The 12,499-nt window shown below is 44.5% G+C and overlaps 1 protein-coding gene across 9 annotated transcripts in view; it reads left to right on the forward strand.

The window, feature by feature from the left end:
- Positions 1-1,299: 1,299 nt before the first annotated feature.
- The window catches only part of REEP1 (receptor accessory protein 1), a 70,942-nt gene continuing 59,742 nt past the window's right edge, over positions 1,300-12,499 (forward strand). For 8 of the 9 annotated variants that reach the window (XR_012587022.1, XM_074587293.1, XM_074587297.1 and 5 more), the window contains exon 1: positions 1,332-1,507. Coding sequence is in view for 7 of the 9 variants with exons in the window: in XM_074587293.1 (XP_074443394.1) it covers positions 1,476-1,507 (32 nt within the window). In the remaining 2 variants the exon portion in view is untranslated. Of the gene's footprint in view, positions 1,508-12,499 lie in introns of all 9 variants that reach the window. The other variant, XR_012587023.1, reaches the window with a different exon arrangement.

The following is a 12,499-nucleotide window of genomic DNA, read 5'->3' on the forward strand; positions in this document are numbered from 1 at the left end:
TAGATGCTCGTCCTAGAAGATAATTTTTAGAGGTGCTGAAGTTCAGCTACATGTATGTCTGTACCTGCAGCTTTAGCTGAAGACTATCGGTGCTATTGTTTTTCTGGGAACCACGTCCAGAGAGCCTACATAATAAAAGATGATTCTGTTATAGAGGACTTTGAGCTGAGTGGAAGAAAGGTGTTAGGTAAGGGCTGGATATTGTGTGATGAACATCCTCCTGTGGAGATGGACAGGAGTGTGGGGATGGCTGTGGCCACCTGGGGCTGGAGAAGTCTGTGATCAGCTCCTAGCTTTGCTACCTCTCGTTTGAAATGTTCAGTCTGTCCCTAGAAGATTTTCTCACAGGTTTCTCACGATACATTAGGGAATTTCAGCCTCTTTCAGCTACGCTGTCTCAGAACGATGGGGAAAATTTTCTGCAGATGCACAGTCCTAGAAAAGAACAATGTGTCGGGCATGGAGGCAGGGATCCTGTGGTGCAGCCAGGGTGGCTGGAGCCCTGGCGCTAACGCCTGAAACCAGGCCAACAGCTCCACGGAGCAGCCTCCAAGTGAAGCTTGCGGCTGGGCTGATGGTGGCAAGCTTGAGAGGGAGCTAAGGATTGCTGCAAGACTAAAACACTTAACGAATTCCCATAGGCACGTATGCTTCTGATAGAAGAAAAAAAACAAAGCAGTGGAAGATGATTTCTGACAACCTAATCCCATTTGGCATGTGCCAACATAGTGAAGGAAAAGAAGAACCCAAAGGAAACTTAGGGAAGAACAACCTGCAGGTCAAGCCACTGTCTGTTCTGCATGTGGGCAAAAGTTCCTCGTGGAAACTGGACTTGATAGCTGTGAGACCCCCTAATGAAAAGTAGTGTGGAGGAGAGATTGCTGGCTGTCATCACTGATGGTGACAGGTGTTCACCTGGATCGTGTGACTAGTACCCTTGTCCGTTGTGCCTGCAAACTTTGGGGCGTGGAGGGGGATCCCTCTCTTCCTATGTATCCAAGAAGCCCATCAACACTTTGCCTTAGCTTTGTCCTTACTTTGATATGAACAGTCGATAGGGTTTGTTTTGTGTCCTGCTCTCCTGCAGTGGTCCAGAAGCGCACGCGTGTCTGCCTGATGCCGCAGCGTGGGGAAGGGACCCCCGCCCGCCTGGCGCAGCCACCGCCCTCTCCCGGTTCGCCCTCCACGATCGCCCGGGGGTCTCCCGCTGGGGAGGCCGGCGGGGTCCGCTCCTCCTCCTCCTCCTCCCGCAGCGCCGAGCACGGCGGGGGGCGGCCGCGGGCCCTGCCCAATCTCGGCGTCCGGGCCCGGCTGCGCGTTGGCTGCCGGCGCCGCCGCCAGTGAGGCTGCGCTGAGGCTGCGGGGCCGGATGGCCGAGCCGCCCGCCCCGCTCACTCGGGCGGCGGCCGGCGGCGGGCGAGGAGTCGGGGCGAGCCCTCCCTGCCGGGAGAGCCAGCCCTGCGGTACGCAGCGCCATGGTCTCATGGATCATCTCCAGGCTAGTGGTGTGAGTAGCTGCCGCTCGGGCACCTGCACGCGTGTGCCCGCATGTCCGTGCGTGTGTCTGTGTGCGGTGTCCGCGCCGTGCCTGCTGCCTGTCCCGCTCGCCCCCGCTGTGGATACGCGGTGGCGGCGACTCGGCTAAATTTAGCAGGTTGTTGTTAAGGATGGTGCGCTCGGCTGCTTGGTGGATGAGGGTGAAAATAGGTGGGTCAAATGGTATTTTCCAGCGTGGGAAAATTACCACGGGGTGGGGGGCAAAATGCTGCCGCGCTGTACAGCGCCAGGTGACAGGGGAAAAGGAGGGCGGTTGGCATCGCCCGGTGCTCGGCGATGAACGGGCTCGGGGTCGGGAGAGGGGGAATCGAGCATCAGCGGGTGGGAAAATGGATGTGGATTTAGGCAGCGGAGCTTTGTTAGCGGGGCTCGGCGCAGCTGGCTGGGACTCGCGAGGGGGCGTGGGAGAGGCGGCTGCGGGGTCCCCCAGCCGCTACTGCTGCTTTCTCCTCTCTTATTTTTTTTGTAAAAGAAATATCAAATATTTCTTTCCTCTTTGCAACTTGCCGCCCACCTTCTCAAAAGACGTTCTCGATTTCCCTTTAACCTGTCAGCCTGGGAGGAGCAGCGTGTGGCTCTTTGCACTTGTCCTACAGCTTTTCCGTGGCTGGAAGTGCTGTAGGTGGGAATACATGTAGAAATTCCCTGGAAATTCTTCCCAGGCAGTAGGGGGAAATGGAGCAAGGTCGAGGTATGTGTTCATCTGCCCCACCTGAGAAGAGATTCAGTGAGAAAAAAGCATTTTTGATGCCCCTAGGAAAATTCCTGTGGGAGGAGTTCAGGCTTAAGGTGGGGCGGCAGCATGGCTGATCTGTCTCCCTTCTGGAAATGTGGCTGGTCAAGGTTAGTACACTGAATCAGGTGAATAATTTGCCAGTTTTCTCTGTCTAGTATGCATAACTGCAGACTCAGGAGAACATCTGTTGTGCTCTTAAGTTATTGTAGAGGATCTGCAAGGGCCTGTCACTTTCTTTGTCTGAAAGAAATGTGCCATGATGTTGCACCGTCAGCATAGCTCTGGAAAGGCATTTTCAAGGTCTCCTCTTTGCCATATGAGATGAAACATCTAAAGGAAACCTTGTCTTGATCATAGTTATCTCTCTGTACCACCAAGACATTGGGTGGCTGTCAGATATGAAGATTTTTGCAGGTTCCAGAGTTGAATTTAGCCCCTGGAGGTATATGATCTGGATTCAGCTGCAGCTGTTGCTAGCCATTATTGGGTTTGCACTTCATTCTGGGAAAGCATGTTCAATATTTAAATGATTTAATTTGAACAGCATCACTGCAGATATCTCTGGCAGCAATGTGAGATGTAGCGTGTATTGTCTTTTCTTGCTGCTTTTCTTGCCTCCCTACTAGACTAATTTCCACTTTGAAAAAACCTGTCATCACGTAACCCAGCTAATCCTCAAGAACAAAGAATGTCTAAAGAGAGGTGGTAGTTTGACTTGCCTCGGCACATGCACATACATGCAGGTGATTTCATCTGAGACACATGGACTGGGTAAAAATCTAATGGAGCAGGTCATAAAGTAGTTGACACATGCAGTCAGGTAATTAGCTGAACATACAAACCTTCTCGTTCTCTTCAGCTTTCTCTTTCTCACAGTGTGAAATCATCTGTGTAGAGGGTGGTACCAATTATTTTTTATACTAGATTTTCGGTAGAAAATTATAATTTGAATACGCAGTGTAAATATTAATCATTTAGTAGTCATAGTAATAATTAAAAAATAATTTTGCAAGGAAACCTAGAGCAAGCCAGGCTTGATCACCACTTTCTTTGCGTTGCCACTTAGTATATATCCACCCTTTAAGGGTGTTTTGCACCAGGAGGTGCTGCTTTGTTATGATCCCAGCAATAAACTTGGACTGTGTACAGTATTGCTTAAAATGCCACTTAGTAGAGCTAACATCATAAAGAAAAAGAGGAGAGTATGATTAATTTTGCAGCCCTTCAGATGCTGGAAACCCTGAGCTGTGTAACATGGGACTTCCCCGCAGTCTGGGCGCAGCACACCATGCAGATCTGTCTGTGGAAAGGTTACATGTTGGTCTTTTGAGATCCTTCAAAGATTTTCTTAAAAAAAAAAAAAAAAAAAAAGGGGCAATTCTATTCATCATTTCTACTATCAAAAGGAAAGGATTTTCACAAGAGAATTTGTTTCCTCACTTTTAGATGATGGCAGAGAAGGACACACAGGTGGTTTGATAGCTGATGACCAGTGTGAGCTTTCTACAGGTTCCTTGGTTAAAATTAACTAGCTGAGTTGATCGTGCATCCAAGGGGTCAGAAGGCCAAGCTATATGTGCAGCACAGCACAGGCCTGAACCCGTTCAGGATAACTATAGGTGGGTCACTGACTCCTTTTTGTACAGTGGTCTTCATATTAGGATCATGACAAAGATTTAATCTATCTAATCTGGTTTCCCCATCTCATTATGAATCACTAGTGCATCCATCAGTACAGATATCTGTGCTCTAAGTAGAATGGCCACCTGGTCGGGCTTTTTCTTCCCCTGCTTGTGCCTATTTAGTTGTTCTTTCATCAAATCTTACTAGCTGATAAGGATTATGAGGGAAGTGGTGTGGTGTGCTTTAGTCACACTGTCAGTATTGCTTTGTGCTCTTACAACTTCTGCTGATGTCCATGGGTGATATGTCTGATATGACTTGACTAATAGAAAGGGCTTTAAAACAAAAAGCAAACCTTTGCTTTGGCTCTTTGGTGCTTTGTTGCTTCCAGTATCTCTGATTTGGTTGTTACCATCTCTGTCCTGGCAGTTTCTATTTCCAAAATGTTGCTGAAAGAGAAGAGTCTGTGAGCACATCTCACCCACTTCAATGGGAAGTCGGGCAGCTTACTGCAAACCTTCTCTTACATCATTTCAACTTTAGTGTTTGGACTTTGTGTTAACACTGGTCTGGGGTGCTGGCTTGTTCAATTCTGCCTACAGAGCTGTGTGCTGGTAATCCCCAGAAGAAAAATGATAAAAACTTCAGAGCAGCACCATATACTGCTATAGCTGTGTGTTAAAAGTCGAAGACTTTATTATTGTTCAGGATCTGTACTAGGTACTGTACAAATGCAAGCCAAAAAGATAATCCTGTCCCTGGATATCTTTTTCCTTTAAGAGCTCAGTTCTCATCCTCCTCTGGTCCTGGTAGTTTTTTCACTCACCTTGACAAGAACAAACCCAAGATGTTCTTTTTCGCATGGTAGTAGATTACAGGTGACTTTTCCAACAAAGGCTGTCTGATATCAATGCAATTGCAATTGTTGCATCTTGGAGTTATTTATTGCTTTATCTCTCACAATAACTGCGATGGGATAGCATCGTTATCTGTGGGTTAATTACAACCCCTTTTTTATTCATCACCTCTGGGAAGATCTCAGAGGACATCCTGGAACACCTGTATCTCAGTTTCCTCATCTGTGAAGTGTAATGAACTGTGCTGAACTTATCTTCCCTGATGCAGACCAGAAGGGATCAGTGGCATGTCCTACCATCTACAGTTTATTGATATTCATTTTGAATTAGATTCTTTTTTGCTTCAAGTGGTAGAGGCCACTCTAGCAGAAGAACTTGGCATCTGTCTTTGTTATTGCAGTCCAGTTCAGCTACAGTGCATATCACTATCAATCCTAGGTGGTTACTGGTCTGCTATACCTTTTGGCTGTTGCGTAAAAGCATTTTTTAAAGTTAAAACTGGTATATATAAATGCCACCTGTTGTATTTGCATGGAAATCCTATTCTTTTCCCGGAAACATGGAGCTTGCTTATTGTGCTCGGGATCATGCAGAACAGAAACATGGGTTTTGGCTCCAACTCTGGAAGTCAGGCACATCACACTGCCTCTTGAAAGCCTTTCAATCTGGAACATGTGGCAGAGGAAGGAGATGTCAGTAGAAATGAGGCTGGATCAGACAGGTTATTCATAGTTGAGATGATGCCGTGTGACTTAGGCATTTGAATTCCTGCTGTGAGGAGCTTAAAAGTGCATTACAAATTGTTATAAAATGGTTAAGTATGTTCTTCATGGTGAAAAACCACAGCCTTAATTATGTGTTTTTTTCCTGTATTTGTTTTCTTTTAAATAAAAATATTAGTAATGGCCTGTCTGATCTCTTATGGTTTGATGTGAAATAGGATGGCAACCTCAGATATGTTCACTGAGAATTTCTGGCCCTGTGTGGAAGTAACAGGGATTTGGGATTTTATTGGAGGCATCCTTTCTTCTGGCTGTCCCTGGAAGTAGGTAGGTCTGAACGGAACCAAAGAATTCTTTAAGCGGATGAGTGAAATTTCCTTCCTTGTCACAATTCCTCTGCTGTCTCTTTCTTGGTAACTGTGATGCCATTTTAGCAATGGTAGGTGAGATTGGCCACCCCCATCCTCAGCTGTTATAAATCCGTAGTGCCACTGACTCAGACATTGATTTAATCAAAAGACACTGCTTATATCAGTAATGAATTTCCATTTTAGAGAAACTTAGCAAATCGTTCCTCTTACCATTTTTCATGTATATGGGAAGCCTGAAGAGATTTATGAATGAACAACAAAAAGAAGTAGTCATGTAATAGGGGTTATATGATGATAGAAAAAGATAACTTGTATCCTTTTTATCAGAGGCAGGCAGGGATAGGATCTGCTCAAGGGGGCGAGAGCTGTTCACATGAAGACATAGCCCAGTCCCTTGCTTTTGGTTATTGATAGGTCAGCATTAGCCCCTCAGTTGATATATACAATGTATGTGAAGGTCCTTCTGCACAGTCCGCATTATTTACTTGGTGCTGGCAGGTGATGTGAAGGATTCTGGTGTTTATTGCTCTGTACAGGCCTCAACACCAGTGATGCAAAATTATGTGAAAATACAGCAATGGACCTAGCGTGGCTTGAGCTCTCTGCTAAGGCTATGGGATGAGTTTGCAGTAGACTCTTTTATGTGCCCTGAAGCTGGAAAGTGGGGAGGGCAGGCCACTTGCCATACATGCAGTATTTGCTAAGAAACACTACCTATACAATAAGGTGGTGTAATCCCTCTGAAACAGATCTTGCAGTCTTGCATTGCTGCTCTCCTTTGCATGAAGAGCAAGTGTTCTCTGTGGCTTCCAGCTCAGCTCGGCATCCACCATGTGCATCTCTGCTGCAGCCTTTACGGCGTTGCTGAGGGGGCAGAACTTGTTGGTGACAGTAACTGACAGAGGACCATCCAGCGCAGGTGCGACATTTGCTTTGCCCTTCATGTGAAATGTGACTGTGCTGATCACACTGCAGGGGATAACGCCGCCTGCTGCTTTGTCAACAGTGATCCAGATTTTCCTGCACAAGCACAGACGTGCTGGAAATGCTTTTAGCCCCAATGGGGAAGGTGTTCTTGCATGTTACTAGTCCTGGCTTGGTAAGGAAGGATGTTTTACCGAACTAGAAGTTGTGGAGTATAGCTAAGGGGCCTGGCCTTTGCAGCTGCCTTAGTACAGTATTTTGCCTTTGTGTGACCCTTTCCATTTCACTGTATTGAAGTACTTTGAAGCATTAATTTAGTAAATATTGTGTCACCGGAATGATTTTTACTGCCATTTTACTGGTAGAGCACTGAGACACAGAGAGATCAAGTGATGTGTCCAATATTCCACAGAAAACCTGTGGTAACAGGTAACATATTTCCTCCAGGGTCCTTGATCAATAAATTAATGAAAGGGGATCTGATCAAGGGAATTGGGCATTATGTTTGCGGTTTGTTTTATGGATTTGTGATGGGTATGGTAGGGGTAGAACAAAACTACAGACTTAAACAGTCACTACCTGAAGTAGTCAAACCACCAAAGGCTTAAATATTGTGAGTAATGACCCATTCCCTTTCGGATCCTCCGTGCTGTTGTCAGTGTCATAGACAGCAGAATGCAACAGTCAGATTGTCTAATTCAGGCTACTAAGTCAGGCGTTACACTACCTAAAATTGGTTACTTAGTGCCAGCAGGGAGATTCAGTTCCAAGTTACTCAGCCTGGGGTCCAGAGATGGCTGGCAGTCCACAAAACATCAGGCAGTGCATGAAAACATTCCAGCTCTAAAACAGAGCCCCTCATACAGGCAGTTGTCAGTTATGTACTGACTGATTTCATCAGGTGATACCATTTTTCTTACACTTTTAGTTACAAATTTTGTAATTATAACCTAGATTTGTAAACTATTAACATTTCAACATTTTACCAATTCCATGTGACTGACTTATATATCCTTAAGCAACAGTGGGATGTAAAATGAGCTATATGTTTCTTTCAAGGGGTCAGGTCGTCCAGTGATTAGGAGAGGTTGAGAAACTCTCTTCTGTGCTCTTATTGCAGTTAATAGAGGGAGACAGTCATCTCTAAGGAGCTTCCATTAAAGGTGAAGTGTTGCATAGAGAGCTGTTTGGTCAAGAGGAAATGCTTGATGCAGAGAAGACAAAGGAGGGCATATCATCATGCCTCCTCCTTCTTGAGCAATTGCTTCTGGGTACTAAGCGGTGCATTTGCCTTTCTGCTTCCATGCTTTCAGCAGACAGAGGTGGTATCTTGGGAACTTTCAGGCTAATTATAAAGGTAGGCGAAGACTTGAGTGCTGCAGAAGTATTGGCCAGTTTGGATTGCTGTAGAACCTTTATATGTCAAAATTTCTTCTATGTCCTAATAAGGCAGCTAGGATCTGAGTTTAGATTTCCTTTTGTCTGACTCTGCGCTTGACTTGATGAGGGCCACTGAGCAGATTTCAAGTAGGCCTTGTGAGATGAAATGGCTCAATGGAGGGATGCATTGTGTAATCGGGGTCTTTGCGAGCAAGACCCATGGCAAAATCTCACTTAAATCACCTGTGTTCTTGAAGTTAATCACATGCTGCTTTTTGCAGAGGAAGGTGTCACATACTTTTGTTATCATTTATATGCTATTTAGTGTGTAAACTCTTTTGGGCAGGATCTCATATTTAGTTATTTTTGATTTTACAGCACCCTAGACAATGGGGTTTATTCTCTAGGTGGTTCTCCAAAGCTCTGTAGTAATATAGAAATAAATAATATATAAATAAATGCAACTCTGCCTTCTAGGTGAATCATTTATGAGACCGATCGCGTGCTACTTGTTAATTTCTTTGTGAAGCTGTTACTGGTACTGCGTTCATGTTCTGTTTTGGCATTTCATATGCATGTAGTAAGGCAAGATTCCACTCTGAGGAGCTCCTAATTTAAACTGATGGAATATAGGCAAAACAGATGGTGAGCAGAGCGGTGAGAATGAACTAGAAGAAGCGACAAAATGAAAACTGTGTTTTATCTTTCCATGACTTGTGTGCTTCTGAAGAGAAGGACTGAGATAACAGGACATGCTTGCTCATTCTGCAGGCAGGACCCAGGAGAGCACTCCAGATCTGGAGCCATTTGCCAGAACTAGAAATGTGCCTGTTAGTTTCCTAAGCTTCGTACACAGAACAACTCCATCTTTTGATGTGAATCTCAAAGCAGGCATATCTCCTTAGTGGGGTATCTTGCTTTTTGTTTCTTGTACCTGCATTTTGGAAGATTTAGAGGGGAGGATAAGGGATTTTAATTTCGTATGGGTGGTAAAACAGTGACCTGCAGGCTGGACAAAGCTGCCAAATAGCCAGATGAAGGGCAAGGATAGTACTGAAGGAGGAGAGAAGTTGGTTGTACAGTAAGCAGAAATGAAGAGCAAGGATTATGTTTCAGAAGGCACACGCGTTTATATGGAGGCAGAGGATTAGGTGTTGAGTTGGAGATTGACTCTTGGGAGACAGGGGGACAGCTGGGAACGCTGGCCTGGTGTCATGCTTAGTAAAGGTTTGTTTCTTCAAATGCTGCCTACTTTCTTGCTGCGTGCCTTACTGCTAATGCACTAATTGCTAATAAATATGCAACCAACCAATTCTAAAGAAAGAATCGATCAACTGGTCAATAAAGCTGCATTAAGTCTTTCCCCCTTCTCTCTCATGTAACCAAGAGTAATCTTTTGCTTTCCAAAAAGGCAAATTTTGCAGGACAACAATACCAGTATTGAAGAACCTATTTGTGAGGAGCTGGAAAGAATGCCCTTCACGTCTGGTATTTTGCGCTTTTTTGGATGGGTCCCAGGGATGCCGGGGCAACGTGTGTAGCCTGCTTTTGAGTCTACCAAGCAATTCAATACTATCAGCATCAACAAACAGTTGCAACTCCTGCTCAAGAAGTACTTCTGTTCTGTTGAGTTCATACTGTTGCTTCCTTTCATTCAGCTCAGTTGAGCTCATCTATTCTATTTCTTGTTTCCAGCCTCTAAATAAGTGTTTTCAGAGGAAAGCCAAAAACTGACAGATAGTTCTTGCCTCATGTTTTGGGGAGAGGCTTATGACCAATAACCAGCCTCGTACGAGGGAGGAGGGAAGGACTGGTGCTGCAGATTTTGTATGAGAATACCAACAGCCTGGATTCAGCGGTGCTGCAAACTCCCTGTGAGAAGATGGCAGGCTATTTATTCTTTCTTGATTAGGTACCTGTAAAATAGGCTTAGTGATAACTTCTGTCCATCTAAACTACCAGTTCTGCTTTACATGTTATAGACCCTGGTGTGGGCATGAAGAACACTCTCTGGGGTAGAACTGGAGGGGCAATGTAAATATTAATTTTGACCTGAAATTTCCAAGCCAATGGTCAAAAGTTCAGGATTGATCTGGGATGTTTTGTGTAGGCTGATCTCTTCTGTGGCAAAGCTCTCATGAATGTTAGTCCCTGAGAAGCACTCATGGAGGAATGAAACCCGGAAACTTAGATGGCATTTCATGAGGAATATCCTTCTAGGGAGGATTCATAGGGAGCACTTGGTCAAGATTAAGAGCAGAGAAACCACGGGAAGACCTTCTCCTGTCATCACAACATTTCATGGCTACCTTTGTCTTCAGCGCAAGTACCCTAACACTTGCTTTGAGCGTGTGGGGAGAGCAGCTTACCCAGGCTGCAGGTCACATTAAACAGCCGCAGTTATAAAGTTGCTGTTCTGCCTCAGGCAGTTCCTGCAGGGCTGCTCTGGGATGCCCTCTGCCTTGGGCCCTTTTGTGGACGAGCAGTTTGAGGGTCTTGAGCCTCATCCTGCTCATGGAAGGGTTCTGCTTGTCCTACTGCCTCTTCTGCTGGGGACTTGGGAGGACTTGTGTGCGTGTCTTAACTTAGACCTATGAGCCACCCATATTATGTGACCCACAGTGCTAGATGAGCCTGAATAACACCATCCGGCTCCTAAAAATCTACCTGCAGAATTCATGGTGACACTTGAAGGAGAAAGGTGGATGCTGGAAATGCCCTGAGGCTAAAAGGCTTTAGTTTTAGTGGTATATTTAATGGGAAAAGACTAAATGGTTTCACTGGGCTTGCATGGCTGGAGAATGAACGCGAGACTGGTGGCTATGTGGAAATGAATTAATCTAGTGTTTAGATTTCACTGATCATATGCCTCTGCAAAACCCCCCACTGTTCTAGCTGGTATTTTTTGCTAGAAATCACAGCAGAGAGGCCAGGGACATAATGGACACAGGCACTGAACGAGACTTTCTCACTTCCAGATGATCTGTCTAGGTTTGAGTTGAAGCACATTGGCAGGGCAGCTTGGAGGCTATTTGCCTCTTCATGGCTTAATTGCACCTGTTTTGCGGCTGAACAAAGGATTCCACTTTCCAGGTTTATTTTTTTCACTCTGCTTATAAGGATTTCGGTCAAAACAGAAAGATGTTGCTATTTAGAAAGAACATTAATAATTAAAGTAAGATACTCAGGGGAATATGCCCCATAAGGCTGGATTTGTTGAATTTAAGTAGATCATAATAATTTCCATGGCAACACACTCTACTGTCCTATATACAGAAAGGGTATTTCTTGTAGGATCAAATGAAGAGATGAAGCTGTTAGTTTAAAACAGATATCTTAAAAACACAGACAATGAAATAAGAGTAAATATTTTCCTGCATAAATGTTGTTGGAATTTCCTCATGTTTATTATATTATGCTAACCTCTTTTCATAGCTGTCAGGCTGCAATCAGTCAAACCAGTCCCCTGCTGACTTTAACGATTTAGGTAGAAACCGTGATCTAATGATCCTTTCTCAGGATATCATCTCTCTCTCATAGATACATCCATATCTGTAGATGTATATAGCTGTAACTGTCGTGAATCTGTAACATAGACTACTGTGGTAATTTTGAACAGGCCTACTAGAATCTCTCTGCCTTACTGCCTGTCCCTTTGTCTGTGCTAGTACTCTCCCATCTCACAGCATTAGATAAAGCTTGTTTCATCAGTATTTGGATAGCATTTTGAGATCCTTGTATATGGTATGTTCTGTTACATCTGACTGTTAGATGGGAATTTGTAATGGTGGTCTAGCACCTGAACACTTAGAGATAACTGAGTAACCACGCATTCACTTAGACAATTTGGAGATTCTTTTATCCAACAGGAATTGCATCAACTCTTATTCTCTAATCTAGCAATCGAGTAAGTGTATCATTTTATATGATCAAAAAAGCCTTACAGGCAGATGATCAGAGCCACAGAATCCTTGTGAAATGAAAAGTGATTATCCACACAGAAAAGATGGAATTTAATAGAAAAGTTCTTGATGTAACCTTCTAACAAAAAACCGCACAGTATATGAGAGGAAAAAAATCAGTTAATATCTGGAATAATTGCAGCGTCTCTGTTTTGTCAGTGGAAGCAGGCTAAGTGGTGCATTGCCAAATTTTCACGAGAACTGACACAAAAATTTCCAGTCCTGGCTTGTGGTAAACCTGAAGGATCAAGGGTGGATGTTCTGCAGACAGAGGGAATAAATAGCTGGAAAATGCTTGATTCAGTGCAGCCCTCAATCATTTTATCATCCCTAAGGCAATACCAGGGCTTCAAGTTGTGTTAACTAG

The sequence above is a fragment of the Larus michahellis genome, chromosome 5 (assembly GCF_964199755.1).
Source record: "Larus michahellis chromosome 5, bLarMic1.1, whole genome shotgun sequence".
Lineage (NCBI taxonomy): Eukaryota > Metazoa > Chordata > Aves > Charadriiformes > Laridae > Larus > Larus michahellis.